Source organism: Chanodichthys erythropterus, chromosome 12 (genome assembly GCF_024489055.1).
Source record: "Chanodichthys erythropterus isolate Z2021 chromosome 12, ASM2448905v1, whole genome shotgun sequence".
Lineage (NCBI taxonomy): Eukaryota > Metazoa > Chordata > Actinopteri > Cypriniformes > Xenocyprididae > Chanodichthys > Chanodichthys erythropterus.
This window is the reverse complement of record NC_090232.1, coordinates 19,223,154-19,242,657: the sequence shown is the minus strand read 5'-3', so window position 1 is coordinate 19,242,657 and position 19,504 is coordinate 19,223,154. Positions and strand designations below refer to the sequence as shown.

At 36.3% G+C, this 19,504-nt stretch overlaps 2 protein-coding genes across 3 annotated transcripts; one reads left to right on the top strand and one right to left on the bottom strand.

Moving 5' to 3' along the window:
• Nucleotides 1-578: 578 nt before the first annotated feature.
• anxa5b (annexin A5b) lies at nt 579-11,118 on the bottom strand. Of its 2 annotated transcripts, none has more exons than XM_067403845.1 (13): nt 10,940-11,003; nt 10,746-10,794; nt 6,224-6,308; nt 5,859-5,953; nt 5,594-5,707; nt 5,366-5,456; nt 5,047-5,126; nt 4,502-4,552; nt 3,799-3,892; nt 3,622-3,717; nt 3,292-3,350; nt 1,755-1,877; nt 579-1,647 (listed from the first exon to the last, which is right to left on the bottom strand). In XM_067403845.1, exons 2-13 carry the CDS (start codon nt 10,746-10,748, stop codon nt 1,585-1,587), a joined length of 954 nt encoding a protein of 317 aa, XP_067259946.1. In that variant the 5' UTR covers nt 10,749-10,794; nt 10,940-11,003; the 3' UTR covers nt 579-1,584. The 2 variants fall into 2 exon arrangements, with proteins under 2 accessions (XP_067259946.1, XP_067259945.1); XM_067403844.1 differs by lacking the exon at nt 10,940-11,003 and adding an exon at nt 11,012-11,118 and having other exon boundaries at nt 581-1,647.
• Nucleotides 11,119-12,918: 1,800 nt separating this feature from the next.
• On the top strand, nt 12,919-15,922 carry uchl1 (ubiquitin carboxyl-terminal esterase L1 (ubiquitin thiolesterase)). Its single transcript, XM_067403593.1, has 9 exons — nt 12,919-13,092; nt 13,202-13,213; nt 13,545-13,673; nt 13,950-14,085; nt 14,422-14,507; nt 14,875-14,922; nt 15,034-15,103; nt 15,220-15,278; nt 15,452-15,922. The coding sequence occupies exons 1-9, from the start codon at nt 13,060-13,062 to the stop codon at nt 15,533-15,535; spliced, it is 657 nt and encodes a 218-aa protein (XP_067259694.1). The 5' UTR covers nt 12,919-13,059; the 3' UTR covers nt 15,536-15,922.
• The last annotated feature ends 3,582 nt before the right edge of the window (nt 15,923-19,504 follow it).

Genomic DNA, 19,504 nt, shown 5'->3' with positions numbered 1-19,504 from the left:
CTATAGCGCCTCCCTGTGGACAATATTGAAGAGCATGGTACAATAATAAAGTCATGGTACAATAAGCAATGAAATGTGTATTTTTTCACGTTCAGTTTTCACTGATACAACGCAGCCTACAGAACAAATAATAAAGTTTTAGCCTATTTGAATTTCAGGCGCATGTGGGAGGAAAAAAAAAAAATTATATATATATATATATAAAAATCTATTTTGTGTACCTGAAGTTGCAGTAAATTTTAATCTCAACTTCATTTTGGATATTGATTTACTCAATATTCTTTTTAGTTCACAGAGGAAAGTTGCACCAGAATAATACACTCTCAGGAAAAAAAAAAGCTGTCAGAGGGGTGGTGCCCCTTTTCAAATAGTACCTAAAAGGTATATTTTAGTACTAATATGTACACTTTAGGTCAGGGTTCCTAAAATCTGGTCCTGGAGGGCCACTGCCCTGCAGAGTTTAGCTCAAACCCTGATCAAATACAAAGGTGAATCTTTTGAAAAGGTTCTGCCTCAGTGACAGCTTTGGTACCTTTTTTTCTGAGAGTGTCATACATCAAAAAAACATTTCAGTAGGACATATTGTGCAGCTTTTTTTGACTACAGACAAAACAACTCAGTTGTCATTATGTGGTCAGTCACACAGGAGATTGTCTGCTTTTATTTCATGAATGTTTATTGAGAACATTATGGCAATGAAATATTAAAACATTTTAGTATTAGCACCTTTTTCTTCAGCTTTTAATGATTGTTAATAACCTTTAAGAGGACAAACTTTCTGCTGATCTTCAATTGCTGTGGGTAATTCTAAATCACTGATGGTATGTTTACACTAAAAGTGGAACATTGATGAAATAAACCTCACAGTGAACCTTTCCTTTCACTAACACCAGTCTAGTTTGAAACACACACAGACACAAAAAGCTTAAAAAGAAACAGTGAAATAAACTTGCTAATTAATAATGCCAATTATGAGACTGGTTATTATACTATATTGCTATAAACTGAAATATCAAGGTAGTTAGTGAGCATAACAACAATAAATAAGTGAAAAATGGTTGAATACATAAAAAATATTGCTTCATTGAGTACACCCGAATCTTTGTTCTTCTTTATAATAGTGCTGGGTTGATAGATATTATTTTAATAAATTTTATAAGACTTGCATTTTCTTTTTTAAAAAGAAATGAGTGGGACTTTCTTTTTCTGTAATGGATTAAGTTAAGGCCAAATCAAGCAGAGAATTTTTAATATATATATTTTTCTGATATATTGGATATATTGGAAAAGAGAAGGTGTTTATGTTTAAGCTTCTACTAAAATAATTTTTTACTCTAAATCTTTTACACATTTACACGGGAACTAAGAATGCCAAATTTGCTTATTTGAATCCGTTTAAAGTTATTCTGTGCTATGCAAAGCATCTTCACATTTGGACAAGAGGATCCTTCTATTGATTTGGAATGTTGCGTTTTTGTAATTTGTCCTGAATCTGGTTCAGAAGTGGACTGAGCCCTCATCCCACAGGGGTGCCAGTGGGATGGGAGTCATGGGATCTGACCCAGACAGAGAGGATGGCAGGACTTATGCATCATCCCCACCACACAGCAGCAGCAGGGCTTTACGGTAGTCACCTGCGGTATCACCCTGCAGTAACAGAAAATGATGAGAGAAAAAGATCAGAAATTTTAGTTTCGCTAATCTGAGTGAACAATAACATTTTATAAGGAGTACACCAGTAAGCATGAACATACCTGAATCATTTTGTGCAGAGATGTTGCAAACTTCTTGCGGAATTCAGCACGTATATCCAGCATGTCCACCTCACTGCGAGAAGCCATGATCCTGATCAATGTCTGGTCATCAGTGCCTGCCCCCTGCAGGATGAATGCAGAATTACAGCAACGGATAAGTTCTTTGAAAGTTACTATAGTTCAGTGGTTCTCAACTCCAGTCCTCGGGACCCACTGTTCTGCACATTTTGTATGTCTCTCTTATCTGACACACTCAATTCAGTTCATGCAGACTCTCCTAATGAGCTAATGATCTAAATCAGATGTGTTAAATAAGGGATACATACAAAATGTGCAGAGCAGTGGGTCCCGAGGACTGGAGTTGAGAAACACTGCTATAGTTAATAGGGCTGTCTAGCATTTAAAATTTTTAATCTAATTAATTGCATGATTACACAATTAATCACATTAAATTTGCCTGAGAAATTACCCCCAAAAGATGAAGTCATTATTGTGTTAAATAAGAAAAGCATCAAATAGACATTAAAAAAAGATATATTTTTATGAAAAGATAATAAGAAACAAACTGCCAGTAGGTGGTGGTAAATGTCCAAATCAGTAAGTTATTCATTAATTCGATGAATGATTCATTCAGGAATGGCTGATTCATTCAGGAATTAAGTAAATGGATCTCTTTATGAATGGGGCATTGAATCATTGGTTCACACGCTCGCTCGAAGCGTGTATTCATTCAAAAAAGAAACACTGTGTTGCTCGGAGATGTTCTGCATAACAGTTCTGCTGCGGCTTTAAATATAAATCTTTTTGATGGCAAAATTTGGCAAAACAGACAATATTGTGTCTAAAACATAACTTCATATTTATTGAACTGTTGTAATCAATTTCGCATTTGCACATGTGCTATTCAGAACAGAACAGCACTTGTGTTATATTGCAGTCGTTGTGCATGTGATATTGCTGTATTATATCGTATGATATATAAATATGAGACACAAACTCATACAGGAGCATTTTTGCCCAAATATCTTGACTTCTTGGGGCACTATCTAACTGCATTCTATAGGCTTCATCATACAGTGGGTAACTTGTTGCCCTGCTTCATGTTCATCAATCAACTGTATGAAATGTAAGAAGAACTACGTAGGTCTGGGGCGTTAACTGCATTATTTTTCCATAACTAATACATTTTCCATTAATGTTTTTTTCCATAAATTGACAGCCCTAATAGTTAACTAAAACTAAAACCATAAAACAATTTAGTTGCCTAAAATAAAATAAATGTTAAATAAAATATAAAAAAAAGCCTGTTGTCAAAACAACATTTTTCATTTATTTAATTTAACTTGATATACTAAAACAATTAAAACTAAACCTAAAAACAAAAACAAAAAACACATAAAAAAAAAAAACTAATAAAATGACAAACACACAACAAATTTACTAAAAAAAGATTTAAAAAAAAAGATATAAACCCAGAGACAAGTTGTGTTGCAGGACAGAATTGTTTTTATTCTCAAATATTGAAAAACAGACTAACCTTCATGGCACCGTAAAGGCTCTCTGCAAAATAACCTGGTACACTGCGGGCACACTTCACTGATGAGGCACAGAAGAGAGAGTGTTAAGAGACAAAACAGCCATAGAATGAGAAAAAACCCAGACAGTGCTGTATATGGGTGATTCATAATTTATAAGAACTATTCTGTCCCCTAATATGATTTTTTTTAAAAAAACCTTTCGCTCTATAATAAAATGATAAATGATAAAAAGTTAAAATAAGGTAAATTTTACTTTGCACTTTCTAATAAGAACTTAATTGAGATCTATATCTGAGTGAAATAATTATTTGTGTGTGTGTGTGTCTTACCCACAGCCAGCAGTACTTCTTGAAGGGTTCCTGAGGTTTCTCTCTGGATGCTCTCCTCTATCTCAAACCCTGAGAGCTTCCTATACTCCTCAAACACTGAAGATTAACAGAAAACGAATGAATACAAAAACAAAAATAACAATTATTTTATTAACTACATGCATGTGCTGAACTAACCTCTCTTAAGGTGAGCACTACTACGGTTTCCCAGTATAGTGATGAATTGACCTTCATCAGTTCCATACTTCTGTTCTCCTGCGGCAAACAGAGCCTACACACAAACCTTTTTTGAACTTCATATGTCTGACAAACTGCTATTACATACTACAAGCACTAGATGGCAGCGTTTCACCTCGTTTTATATTAAGTCTAAAGATTGTTTATTCAACATTCAAATTTTTGTTAAAGAGAAAGATTTTTGACAGTTATTTGCCAATATTTAGGGGCTGTTTACATGACACTGTTTTCAACTAAAAAAAGAAAACTTTTCATGCCATTCATTTACACGACAACAGTGTTTTGGAGGCTTGAAAAAGCAAGCTTTTGAAAAGTGATTTCAAGTTTTTGATAATGATACTGTTACTGTCTCCATGTAAACAACAAAAATGCAAATTTGTGAAAATGATGACGTCATGTGCATGCGTATTACGTGTTCAGTCTATAGGTGTGTAGTGTTTCTTTACAAAGTGATATCACCAACTACTGGCCTGGCATGCATAACGTTTTTAGTCATTTTCGTGGATCCTTGTGAACAGGGATCGTTTTGACAATGTTGTTGTCTGAATGCGAAAAAAGCAAAGGAAAAACTTTTCTGTTCTTAGTACATTGTTGACGTGTAAACACCCCGGACTTGATGCCAACAAAACTTACACAAACTTACCTGAGCATCACTTTGGATAAGGCCCTCTTGTATACCCTGCTGTCTGCTGGCCTATGGATAAATCATTTAATAGCAAATAAATAAATTATAGTAATATAACAAAACAACCACACTTAAAGGAATAGTTCACCCAAAAATGAAGATTCTTTCATCATTTACTCATCTCAAGTTGTTCCAAACCTGTATGAATTTCTTTCACACAAAAGAAGATATTCTGAAGACTGTTGATAACTAAAGAGTTTTTTCCCCCTCCATACTATGGAAGTCAATGGGGTTCATCAACTGTTTGGTTTCCAACATTCCTCAAAAGATCTTCTTTTGTTTTCAGCAGAAGAAAGAAATTCATACAGGTTTGGAACAACTTGAGGGTGAATAAATGATGACAGAATTTTCATTTTTAGGTTTAAGTCTATTTAAGTCACTTTTTACAGTGGACTGAAACTTCCAGTCTTACTCTATAATAATTATTTACATATACAGATAAATTATTGTTAATTGAAATATTGTATTTTCATTTTTTAAAAGATTGTTAATAGACTGCATACTTGTAACAAAACAACCAGCATCCTCTTGAAATGACCTGCAGTGTCACCAGTCACATCTTCCTCCAGGTCATCATTATGCTCTAGAATACACATATCATCAACACTAAAGAGAGCGGCATTCAACAAACTGCACATACTGGATAACTGGCAAGTATCAATAATTAATAATAAAATAAATTTATATATATATATTAATTATATATATATATATATATATATATATATATATATATTAGTTATAGTTATTTATATTTATATAATATATAAGAATACTAAGAAGTCAAAGACTTAAAAACATAAGCCACACCAACATAGTTACCTCGCTTGTATAAACTTTTGATCTCGTTGATTTCATTGGCTGATCTAGATGCCAAGATCTCAATCAACACTTTCTCATCTGTGCCTGCTCCCTAAGACAACAAATGCAGAAATGCAAATGCAACTAACAAAGTAATGAAGTTGTATCACAGTGTATTTAACAAGTGTTAATATCAACAATCATGAATATTAGTATTCTTAAAAAATAATTATATTTATTGATATGTACCTTGATAGCATCCCGCAGACATGTGACCTCAAACATGATGGGAGGAGTCATCAGAGCTACTATCAGAGACTCAAACTTCCCACCAAGCTCTGACTTCAAATTATCCACCAAATCCTGAACAGAGATGGAAAGAACAAATATATGTATATTTTTAAGATTTTTTTTTAAAATATATATTTTATGTACCCAGCATATATTCAAATAAAACTCTGTAAAATGTAGTGTTATTTTAATTTTAAAACATAATTTCCGCTGATGATGTTACCTTTCCATGCAGGGTTTTGAATGCAGCTTTGATTTCTTGGCGCTGTGCATTACTGCGTGCTGTCAACAGCTGGAGAATAGCATCCTCATCGGTGCCTGAGAAAAATAAATAAAATATTGTTAATAACCATTACTTTATTCTGCGACATTACAAGAAGACTGACATCCATCTCTTACACAAAGATAAAAAAACAAACTGATTAAACAAGCAAAACTTACTAATCATTGTCTAAATACAAATGCATCCATACAAAGCCTTGATTATCCAAATAATAATAAATTACACCAAATGTGTAAAATCTTCAACAGCATTACAGATTGTTATACTGGTTATATATATATATATATATATATATATATACTCACCGAGTCCCTTCATGGCCTTGTAGAGAACCTCAGCATCATTATTAGCATTGAATCCACTGTGGGGTTTCACTGTTCCTCTGCCAGCCTAAAACAATTAGAAACATAACATTTTAGTTTCATGTTCTCTTTTCTGTAGTATGTATACTTTAGGAACTTCAGTAATCTATGAATCATGACCACACCCACATTTCCTCTGCAGCCGAAGGTCTGTCTCTTTAAGAGGCTGTGCATTTAACTTTTACATGCAGTAGTTTTTCCACATGGAAACTTTGAGCAACTACCACAAATCTTCTATAAGTATGTGTGTAGGGAGACAGAGGAATGATACCAGAATACTGGATGTGGACATACAAGTGATTCATACAATACCACACACAGTATATGAATTAATTTAACATTGTTTTATACATGTCCAAAAGGTTAAGTTCAGACCTCTATCATGTTAGTGACCTAAAAGAGATGTTACTGCCCACTCAAATTGAGGAAGTTATGCAAATTTCAGAAAAGGTCTTTAAACATCAACTGATTTAACCAAAAATCTTGCTGATCATGTGATCTTTTGGGTAAATCACACACTTTTTTAATCTTTCACATAAGTGAACAAACTTAAAAGCAGACAACACTCCAGCCGTGTCTGTTTGTGGATCAAAGGAGTCACAGGAAAAGATACAAGCACAGACACAAGCACACTGGTTTGTTCATATCTCAGTTAAGCCCCATGGGTGACAACCACACTACTGACAAAACAAGGCACACATTTACACTCTAAAGCCCTTTTCTATGCCTCACAGTATCAGCGGAAGCTCTGAACATACTGCAAATCAATCTATAATGGATTTGTTTATACATAGCTATTGTTTTACACCCATGTAATCCTACAAGAGATAGGTTGCACCCGAAAGTGCATACTTCTCTACCATATAGTAGGCAAAAACAGTATGTGAAAAGACTAGTATGTCTGAATTCACAGTATTCATAAAACAGTAGGTGAAAAAGTACCCGGATGACTTACTATTTCAGGTGAGATTCTGAAGTGCGCATGCAACGGACACTTTACTATCCCATGAAGCCATGAGAGCCACGATTATTTGTTAATGGCAGTGAAGCAACACAACTGTCACTGGTAGGTCACATGTCAATGATAACATGATGAATGTAGTACATCCAGATTAGCCTTTTATAACATACTTTTTAGTGGTTGTAAAATTAATTAGTTATTCAAAAGAAGTATGTGATTTTGGATGCAGCCATATACAGTATGCTCCAAGGCTATACAACAGGGGTCTCAAACTCAAATTGGCGGGGGGCCGTTTCTGTGATTGACACCTCACAGGAGGGCCATATTAACATTCAAGTGCAAGAAAGCGCAACATTTCAGTAAATTTACTTTCCTTTGCATTATTTCTCTTTTACTTCAAATTTCATTAGGTCTACTAAAATATTTTTATACGTATACTATAAATATTTTATTTACCATACTAAATGTAAACAGCAGTGTCTCTCTCATTGTTACAGAGTGTAATATAATTATATAATACTATTACTAATATAATACTATTAATTGCAATAGTCTGGTGCGACTTCTCACATCCAACAAGGTGCATGGAATAAAAAAAATATATTAATTTAGGAACAAAACCATCAACACTTGTGGCGTGGAGGGGTCAGAAATAAACAGAAACTAGAGCTATGTATATCAAATTTATTTTGCCAAAAAATAAAAATCTCTCATTGTTGCATACATTATTAGTTTTTAACATTTAGTGGAAGTATTTTCCCTTACTTTATGTTAGCTTAAATAACATTAAAATCTTGCACTGAACAACACTGTACTGAACAAATACAATCCCTGAATACATTTGTACACTCTTCTGTTTCTTGCAGACACCTGGAAGCGCATTTGTCCAAGATGCCGTTTGAGCATCGGTAACGTTTAATGGTTGCATCGGACGCGTTTCGCTGGTTTAAATCGACGCTCGTGACTTAAAGTCGAGTGCTTTTACTGTAATTTAGGCAAGCGCGCTCGTAATAGAAGCGAACGGTTGAGAGCGCGGGCGCGGCTCATGGTTGCATAGCAACAACAGACGCCACTGGAGCGAAAGCGCATTGGAAAGAAGAAGAATCCGGCGCGGCCGCTTATGTGACGCGATATGTGAATGCTACCATAGAACGGCGACTTTTTCTTTGCATATCAGACAGGTAGCAACTACAGAATAATAATAATAATTTAGCGGGCAGGATTATGTTTTATTTTTGAGATCAGATGCAGGCCGGGTAGGCCGTTAATGGCCCGCGGGCCGGAAGTTTGAGACCACTGCTATACAAGGTAAAGAGCAGTTTAAAGGGATAGTTCACCCAAAAATGAAAATTCTGTCATCATTTACTCACCCTCAAGTTGTTTCAAACCTGTATGAATTTCTTTCTTCTGCTGAACACAAAAGATGATATTTTGATTAATGTAAGTAACCAAGCAGCTGATGTAACAGTTACCCCATTGACTTCCATAGTATGTTTTTCCCTATACTAGCTATAGATGTCAGTGTGGTCCATTAACTGTTTGGTTCTTCAAGATATCATCTTTTGTGCCCAGCAGAAGAAAGAAAATCATACAGGTTTGGAACAACTTGAGGGTGAGAAAATGATGACAGAACTTTAATTTTTGGGTGAACTATCCCTTTAAGTCCCCAGAAATTGTCTAATAAGAAAGGTAAACTGTCAAGTCTAAATCAGCTGACATCTACCACACAGCTGTTTCTATAGCTAAGTCTTGCCAAGTCCTCCTCACAGCTTTATTAGATAAACAAAATTATTTTTTTTTTGTTTTGTTTTAGAGAGGATATGTATTGTTTGTCTCAAGCCATATTGTTAATGTCTCAGCCACGGGAATGTGTTGAATAACACAGGCCTGAGTGCTTTCTGTGGTTATCTAAGAATGTGAAGCACCAGAGCCAGTCATCCAAAATCCAGCTCCAAACACAAGAGACTCATACTGATGTGTGATAGCAACATCATGCGCTACAGATTTAATTTGTGCAAAACAAGCATTTAAAGAAGAACTTGCAGATTCTTGAGGCATGGGATAGCAACCTTTCCTGCCATCAAATGTAGGCCTACTTTTTTATTAAATTTCGCACCTGTGTCCCTACTTTTGACAACACTGTCAAGATATTTATCACAAAATTTGTAAATCAGCATTCACCTTGAAGGTGTTCTTTTAGATATTTCACCTGAAATTAGTTCAACAATATCACACAGACTATGTTTTTTTTTTTTTTTTTTTTTAACATTTTTTCCATTTCACAACAATGATAACAATTGGTTTTAGATCATTTTACTTTACTGTTAAAAATTTTTAAACCATTTTATTTTCACATAATGGACATGGCATCTAATACATAAGTGATGTGTAAAATATGATTTTTTTTGTAAACACCATGGGATTCTGTATGACTGTGGTTACAATTCAATAGATGGAGCTGAATGTCAGGTGGAAACCATCCTGTACTTTTGCATTCATTGAAGTGAATGATAATGTATATGACATATTTTACCATAGAATACCTCTTAATTTGTTGAGCAGATTAATCCAATTCCTTAAACATAAAACTTTCTTTTATTTTATTTTTTTCAGTTCTGTGGCCTTTTTTGTCCCAGTAGACTCAGAGAGCTGTCATTAAGAGTCTAGTTACTCAGCCTCTCTCCATACAATAGAATGAACAAACACATTTGACATCCAAATATATGGAAATTAAAGCGATATTAATTTACCTACAGCAACTAGTTTTCCAATCCCCTTTTAACAGCTGAAAATAACTTTACAAAGCAACTGCAGCTCTCTCTGTGTGCACACCTGGTATTAATTCAGTGCCCTTTTCATATTGACAGTAGGGTAATGTACGACGTTCAAAGATAATAACATAGTATCTAAATATTACATTAGCCTACTGAGTTTATGCAATATTAGTATTATGCTCCACGTTGTCGGAAACGATCTGTCAGTTTACTTTGGCTCAGCGGAACAGGGGTGAATTAGAGGAAGAAAAAGGACAGAGAAGTGGAGAATCTGAGATGGAGACAGACAGGAACGCCCTTTGGGTCGTTTAGCCCACACGAATGAGTCATAGTTGATCTCCATTGCAACAATTTTGTTTCTTTCTAACATTAGCGCTTGTTTGTGAAAACTTTGTTCTAGTCGATAGTTAGATCAACAGTTGTTTCACACAAAAATAACTTACTCCCGAAATGTGTCGTCTATATTGTTGGATAATGAGGAAGCATCGTTTTACTCTGCGAGTAAGTGTTTTACTGCAATACAACTCGAGTAAACGGACTTAAATGGATCTTGCGCCTTGGAAATGTTTTTTATACGCAGCTATGATGGGCGTCGACACACATGAACTTTCGGAAGTTTATACTATTCTCAACAGAAGATTGAATATATTCAGAAATAAAGGCGTTGAAACTTCATAGCCAATGTGCTACAAATGTTATAGACTTTTATTACAACAATAAGATAACTTACCATGTTTGAGATTCACGGACTTCGAAGTGTTTGAAGCTGAAGAAATAGCCTAAGCGACAAAATAACAGTTCAGAAACAAACATTAACATGTGAATATACCCTAATGCATAGACTAATGTGATTATGAAATAATTAAAAGCAGGGTTTACGATGGGAAACATGTTGGGAATGTTTGCAGACAGGTAGGGTCCTACCTGTGTACTCTATAGAATTTGAGTAGCCTACAGTCCTGGAAGTTTAAGACTTAGGATTTCTCATTCACTTACCGAAAGAAGAGTTTCCGCAGTACAGACCAAAGCAGCAGCAGCAGGAATGAGGATGAAGTAGTAGTAGGAGGATTAAACTTGACTACGATGTGTTGAGCCACACCCTGGCAAATAAGCCAATCGCTGTGACTTATGGGTAGTGGTGTTTTTGCTTTCTTCTTATGTTTCAACATTTCTGTGCTCACCAAAGCATTGAATCACTTATGGAGCAGGCATTATATAGAATAACATAGAATATAAGCTATTTGAGCATTCATTAAGCAAACCTATAAACTTTAATTTTTTTTAAATTTTATTAAAAAAAATGTTTTTAATTTTTTTTTTTTTTTTTTTGCCATCAGGAGGCTATGGTTTGTGAAGTCTGGTGTGATGGTTCCCCACCCTGTTGGTCAACAAACTGTTCCAGGTGCTCTCACCGTCTAATAAGACAAACAGAGAAAAACTATTTGCCAAGCAACATATTAAGACTAATCAAACACACAGTGAAGAGTGTCACATTACACTAATCTAACATTTGATTTGAAAAGTAACCTATTGTTGATTTCCACATGGATGCATGCAAGACTTCAGGTCAAATTTCAAGCCAAAACACAACTGCAACTGCATTGTTTTCTATCTAGAAGGACTTGGCAAGGAATTAAAACATACCCTTTTTTAGCCGTAAAAAAGCAAAACATACTCCTGTTTTTATCACATTAGATGACATTGTCTGTAATAACAATACCATTTGCACATGAAGGCAACCTTTTATCACCTGTAACATTTATTGCTTGAATGAAATTAAATTCATTGTCATGGTGTTTTTTGTTGTTGTTTTTTGTTAGGCCTACTGTGCCAAAATCACTATTTTGATAGGCAATTTTTAATAATGTGCTTGTCACTTTTACATGCAAGTACAGTGAATGGGGGACTGGAGCTTTCAAACTTGAAAAAGGACACAAAAGCATCATAAAAGTAGCCTATAAAAACTTGTCCATGTGCTTTATGTGATGAAACTGTTAATCATTGCGAATGGATCATTGCTTTGTGCCCTGTACATTTTAAATATATATTTTAAAAATTGTTGTGGGCCCCCCACACCTTTCACCACTAACTTCAGCCTGCAGTTGTTGAGATTTTCAGTGAATGAATCACTTCAGAATGCTTGAAATACAGCAAACAAGTTTTATTTACCACTATTATGCTTGTATGGTCTTCTTTTGCCATGAAGGTGAGCAAATAGCCAGAATTTAGATTTTTTGGATGAACTACTGTAATTAAATGGGGCAACATGATGATGCCATTTTACATTATCTAGACTACATATGGTTTTTCAATAGTCAGTCAGAAAACCTTGTTATGTCAAATAGGTAGGATACTCTCACACATACTGGGCCTTTATTAATTATGTAACTCATAATCAATATGGCAACTCATGTCTTTGAGTGTGTAAACTGGATTTCAAAGACACACAAACATGATTGACAGTAGTAAACCCACTTCAAATTGACATTTAAAACGCATCAAAAAGTGCAAGTCATCAGTTGTAATTTCAGCTGATCCACTCAGGTCAAAGGAGTTAGATATGTGAATAGAGCAGAGTTGAATTTAGTCTTTTAGTTCTAATTTACGCAGCTTCGAGTCAATAAGTGCACCTAATACATATTTTGTCCACTTTTTAAAATAATCTACTGTAAATGTCATTGTTTCTGTTTGTAATCAAATGATTCATCAGAGATGGAAAACACTGGTAGCTTCCAGAATCGGTCGATGGCGGACCGACCTATTGCTGAAGAATCTGAACCAACTTTTTCCGTTTTACTCTCTTCCGTGTGGCGTTGACAGTTTCAGACGCTCTAAATATACAGAAAAGTTTCACTAACGGGGTAAATATGTGTGCCCGCAGTACAGAAATAGCACGTGTATCTGAGCGGACACCCCTCCGGTCTGTGTAAATGGAATATGACCGGTCGCATATATGATCCTCGTGCTCCCTCAGTTGGGTTTGTGTTTTCTCGGGCGGCGCCTTTCAGAACTCTGAGGAGTGACACTCACGACCGTCTGCGACCATGGAGTGGAAACCGATGGAAATAAACCCGGAGGTTTAACGCCATTTCATGATTTAGCCATGCTAGCTAATTTGTCGTGCATGCTTTCGTTTTCTCTGGTATGATTATGGCCGACATATTTGTGCGTTTGTATTGGTTTCAGATGCTGAATAAGGTACGTTCGCTGAGTCATAAGATGAGGTGATGATGAGCCTGTCTGCTGGACGGGTCTGTGGCGTCTGGGTGAACTGTCATGGATCCGAATATGAAACGAAAGGGCGTGGGCCACACATTCTCACCTATGCATGAAAACAATAACGCGCAGAATCTCTAAATGCATGCTTTACGCAATAATTTGTCATTTTGCGTAATACCACAATTCATATATTCTAATTATTTATAAACAGTCGACAATGAAATTCTCCCTTCATTACAAACTTGGAGCATTTTAGACTCTTATTTTAACGGGTCTGGCGTAGTGTGAACATTTTTCTGTATCTCTTTAGGTATTGAGTAAATTGGGTGTGGGCTCGAGTTGGCGTTTTGTGGATGTTTTGGGTCTGGAGGATGAGTCTTTGTCTGGGGTGCCCTCACCCTGCTGTGCCATGATGCTGCTCTTCCCTTTAACGCAACAGGTACGTACGGACGCACGCACGCACATGAGCGCGCACACAAAGCATTACAGTAAACGCGGGCGTGGTCATTTCCCACGTGAGGAATATATATTATACAAGTAAACATAAAGACAAGTTGTGTCGTTAAATCTGAATAGTTTTATTATAGGAAAGAAATGAAAATTGTCATTTTTGGCTAACATTTTAACAGTTTTAACATATAACATTTAAACTCTCACAGAATGAATCATATTAATAATATAGCTTTTTAACCCATATCTCTCTTCTTTCTTCCAGCATGAGGAATTTCGTTCCAAACAGTCTGTTGAAGACACTAAAGGGGTTTATTTTCTGAAACAAACTGTGGTCAACTCCTGTGGAACTGTGGGATTGGTACATGCTGTGGCCAACAACCAGGACTGTATTGATTTTGGTCAGTGGAGACATGTGCTTTGAACGTCTGCTCATACATAAGATGTTTTCTAATGCAGAAAATTGATTTTTAAAAGAAGGGTATTTTTATTTAATTTTGCTTTCGCAATTTTGACAGGCTAAATAAATCAAGCCAAAGACGTTTGGATTCCTTAACCATGTTAATCCATACTGCAACAAATTACATATGCATCACTAAAGCTAAAACACAAAGTTATGTTATTATAAATTAACTGTATGGTATCTAACCATGATATGACTGTCTGTATGACTGGCAGATTCAAGATTTAACATTTTATTTTTTTTTTATTCATTTTTTTTGCCCCCTTGTCTATAGACAACAACTCTGCACTGAAGAAGTTTCTGGAAGCCACCTCAGGGATGTCTGCTGCAGAAAGAGCCAAAGAACTTGAACAAAATAAGGTATTGTAAGCATTCATTAAAAGCTGAGCAACACAAAACATGTGATTTGCCAAAAACAAAGATTAACTTGAAATGTCCCAAAGTTCATGTGACTATTTTAATTTTTGTGCAATATTCAATACCACCAGTAGATGGTACTATTGTATCTCACTCACATGAGATCACAGCAATAGCAAACCACAATGATCCAATCAATTTCCAATGGGCAAATCAAGTCCTACTTTTTTTCTTTTTTTTCTGGTTTGTGAAGTCATTTCACGTCACAATAGGGAAGAAAAGTTTTGTTTCATGCTGACTTTACTTAAAATGCATGCAGACTTGATTTGTGTTTTTAAAATGAAGTTAATGAAGTTACAATTGTATTCAGGACATCCAGGAAACTCATGATGCGGTTGCTAATGAAGGAGAATGTCGGGTAGGACAAGATAAGACAAAACAACTGACAATAAAGCACAAATACTAGAAGTAATGACTTTGTTAATTTTTTTTATTTATTTATTTTTTTCCTTCTCTCTAATCCTAACAGCCAGAGGCAGACGAAGTCAACTTCCATTTCATTACATTTGTCAATGTAAATGGTCAGCTTTATGAGCTGGGTAAGTAGATCTGTATTGTGGTGTAGTGTCTGTTTTATTGCCAGTGACTTTAATTTAAGTATAAACTCCTTTTAAAATGTCTATGAGATGAAAAAGTGGGTGGTTTGTCACATCAGATGGCAGAATTGATGGACCTGTGAGTCATGGACCTACAAAACCAGACAGCTTCGTCATGGTAAGCACACATTTTCCTGGGAATGGTCTTTTGTAGTTAACTGTAGCATGTTCTCTCTTATGAACTCTTATTACGGTCAACCTTACGGTAAAAAAAAAATAAATTTTTAGAGCATCAAACAATGAGTCATTTTCCTTTGACTGAATAACTGACTGAATAATCTCTCTCTCTAGGATGCGGCAAGGGTGTGCCGTGAGTTTACAGAGCGGGAGAAAGGGGAGGTGCGTTTCTCTGCTGTGGCTCTCTGCAAAGCCTGAGAGGAAACGGACCACAAAGCTTGAGCCATGAGCAAAACCCTTCAACCACTTACTATACAGAGCACAGAAACCAAACCTGTATCAACCTTCATACATGCTACACAAACTGCCTGCTTGTCTGACTGTGAATTAATGTAATTTCCTATTTATTCTAATTTATTTAATTTTGTCTCTTGAATCACTCTCCAACTACTATGCTCCCTGTATACAACAGTGTTAATTAGCTTTTGTTGATGTACCTTTTAGTTCTAGTTACAATATTTTTGGGCACTTTTTGGAATGGGGCAAAATTTTGCAGAAATGTGATGTAAACTCATAAGCTTAGCGGCGTGAGTATGTGCAAAATAAATAGGAGACTGAGAAGGGTAATCTGCTTCTGTGTGTAATATTGTGTGACATTCCATGCTGGAAATATCGGACATCACTGATGTTTAACTTGACATTTAGACAATACGGTATGTAGTTGGTTAACTATCAATATTCACCTTATTTATTAAATTGAACAAAAGTGACAGTAAATATATTTAATGTTACAATTAATATATATATATATATATATATATATATAATTTTTTTTTTAACTATTCATCACAGCACCAGAACTCTCCACAAGGACCCCAAGCAACCCCATTGTTTCAAACTTTTAATGGGTCTCTCTTTAACACCTGATTATATTTCCTACAAAATTACATTATGATATATCACTTCAGCTAAGTTATAAGAAACATTTAATGTGTGTTTTAGTTTGCATTTTCAACTATCTTTAATTATCTGTTAGTGTTAAATCTCCAAATGTCAGTTTTATGTGAATGTATTTTTTTGGTGTATTATGCACTATATAGTAAGCAGTTAAATACATATTGGCTCAGTGGACTTTGTGTCATCACAAATTTTAAATATCACATCGAACAGGAAAGTCATCTACTCACTAGTCCACAGTGTGTTTTTTTTAAATAAAGACAGAGACAATAAAGTTTTTCCAGAAACTGCCGGGCACACAGAACACTGTACAAAAAATGGAAATGTTTTTCCTTTGCTTTTCTCTCATACACATGACAGCGTTGTCAAAATGATCCCAATTCACATTGGTGTATAAAAACAAAATGCTGTAATAATCTGCCAGGCCAGTAGTTGACAATGTCACTTTGTACAGAAAAATTACGCGCCTATAAACATGTAATATGCATGTGCATGAGGTCACTGTTTTCACAAATTCACGTTTTTGTAGTTTACAGGGAGACAATAACGTTATTTTCTATAACTTGCACTTTGAAAAACATTTTCAAAAGTTTGCATTTTCAGGCCCCCAAAACGCCTTTGTTCTGTAAATGAACACCCAAAATGCATGTTCAGTTTTTGGTTTAAAATGGTGTCGTGTAAATGGCCCTTTACTGATGGCTATGTTAAATTCATGTGACCATGGTATAGTTCAGTGGAGTTAATAGCCTATGTTTAGCTTTTTACTTTTGCCGATTGTCTTTTAGGCTTCAAAATTCATAAAAGTTGTTAATTTATGATATTTTATTAACAAAATTCAAGAGGAGCAACATTTAAATAATCTGATTAATCATCACGTCATCTCAGCCAGCTGTCAGCAATCAGTAATCAATGTATCTACCCAATGAGCATGAGTGAAGCATATAGACACAGTCTACTCACCCATATTCCTCGACAGTTTTTCAGCATCCCTCCACCACCCTGTCTCCTCACACTCGCCTGGTTACTTTTCTAACCAGAAATACAGGGGGAGTAGCTACTCCTCCTCCATAATGACATCATGGAGCTGCTGGATGTTAGACACATGGCGCTTCTCCACCTTCCGCTTGAGGATGCCCCACAGGTGCTCAGTAGGGTTCAGGTCTGGAGACTTGGCCACTCCATTACCTTCACCTTCAGCTTCCTCAACAAGGAAGTTGTCATCTTGGCGGTGTGTTTGGGGACATTATCATGCCGTTCAGCCCAGTTTCTGAAGGGAGGGCATCATGTTCTGCTTCAGAATGTCACAGCAGAGCTCCCCAGTACCAGCAGCAATCATGCAGCCCCAGACCATGATGATACCACCACCATGCTTGACTGTAGGCAAGACACAATTTTCTTGGTACTCCTCACCAGGGTGTCACCACACATGTTGGACACCATCTGAGCCAAACAAGTTTATCTTAGTCTCATCAGACCACAGGACATGGTTCCAGTAATTCATGCTCTTGGACAGGTTGTCTTCAGCAAACTGTTTGCAGGTTTTCTTGTGAGCCAGCTTCAGAAGAGGCTTCCTTCTGGGACAACGCCCATGCAAACCAACTTGTTGCAGTTTGTGGTGTATGGTCTGAGAACTGACAAGCTGACCTTCCACTTCTGCAACCTCTAAAGCAATGCTGGCAGCACTCATGGATCTGTTTTTTAAAGCAAGCTTCTGCACCTGACACAGCACAAGGTCTCAATTTCTTTGATTCAACTTCTTTGGCCTGTTCCGATTGGAACCCGTCTTGGTAAACCTCTGTGTGACCCTGGCCACTGTACTGTAACTCAGTTTCAGGGTGTTACCGATCTTTTTATAGCCTAGGCCATCTTTGTGGAGAGCAACAATTCTAATTCTCAAATCCTCAGAGAGTTCTTTGCCACGAGGTTCCATGTTGAACATCCAGTGGTCAGTATGAGTGAATTGTACTCAAAGCACCTAATTTTAACTGATCTAATACAACATACACACATTTGTATGGTCATGTCAAGCAGACAAAAACATGAACATGATGAATAGGACATGTGGCTTTGCATGGTTAAACGACATACAACTGTTATCACTTAGGGTGTTCTCACTTTTGTTGCCAGCTATTTTGACAATAATGGCTGTATGATAAGTTATTTTAAGGACAGTAAATCTATACTACTTTACAAGCAGCACATTGACTACTCTAAAATATATCCAAGTTTCATTTCTATAGTATTGTCCCTTGAGAAGATAAACTAAAATGGTTGCTGAAATTCGAGGGGTGTACTCACATTTGTGAGATACTGTATGTCAATACAGCAGCATGAGTTGATATTTGAAATCAATACAACTGACCCTGAAGCCTGATCATATGTGCTACAAGCTCTTCACAACTCTCCAATTTAGTAAGTTTAATCAATTTGTCTAATTTGGGTAGTTGATCTTCAGTCATCAGTATGGAGCAGTACCTCTCAAGAAGAACCAGGGCTCTTCCCACACACCTGAGGAGATTCTGCGTGCAGGGCATCTCTTCCATTTAAGACCCATGTGAGCTTTCACAGCTGGCAGCTGTAATTAGGTTGGGTCACAATTACAGCTGCATCTCTGTGAAAGCTCAAAGACCCAACGGTTTGAAAGAGTGCTACCTGAAGTACGCTGCTGTCCTTCCTGACATCCCCCAAGCAGCCTCTGTCTCTTCAGTGGACATGTGTCTGGCTCCTCTGTGTCACCAGGAAGAGCCTGTCTCCATTCACAGCTGCAAAATGCAGGACTACCAGGATATTTACCACTCTGTGGTGGACCCCATGATGAAGACGCGCTGTGGTTGGCACCATTTCTACAACCTTGTGCTGGGAGTGAAGGTCAAGCAGCATTTATGGAAGACCGGCCTCAACTGCTCTTCACTGGTGGAGATAAAGCTGCCTGATGGATGAATCCTTATCACTGAGAGCTTCTCCACACCCAGCAGAAGCTTCACTCCATGAATCCACATAGACATCAGTAAAGAGCCCCTGCCCCCAAAAAAATGCACTCTCAAAAAATAAAAATAAAAACCTGAGACTGTGTAATGCTGCACAACCAAACGTTTTATTAACAGAAATTATTATGTACATTAGTATTTACACTAACAAAAAATACTCTGCCACAAGGAAACAAATCTAAATAAATAAATATAATAATCTTTTTTCTATTATAAACACTATTTACCCTCCAGTACACTCACGTTAATACCTGGGAATGTGAAATGCTGAACAACCATACGG

Coding starts and splice junctions, on each gene's coding strand:
- anxa5b (XM_067403844.1), bottom strand. Junction 3,718..3,798: donor TAGTGCTCACCTTAAGAGAG/GTTAGTTCAGCA, acceptor GTTAATCTTCAG/TGTTTGAGGAGTATAGGAAG. Junction 1,648..1,754: donor CTCTGCACAAAATGATTCAG/GTATGTTCATGC, acceptor CTGTTACTGCAG/GGTGATACCGCAGGTGACTA.
- uchl1 (XM_067403593.1), top strand. CDS start 13,060: ATGGAGTGGAAACCGATGGAAATAAACCCGGAG. Junction 14,923..15,033: donor CTAATGAAGGAGAATGTCGG/GTAGGACAAGAT, acceptor TAATCCTAACAG/CCAGAGGCAGACGAAGTCAA. Junction 15,279..15,451: donor AACCAGACAGCTTCGTCATG/GTAAGCACACAT, acceptor CTCTCTCTCTAG/GATGCGGCAAGGGTGTGCCG.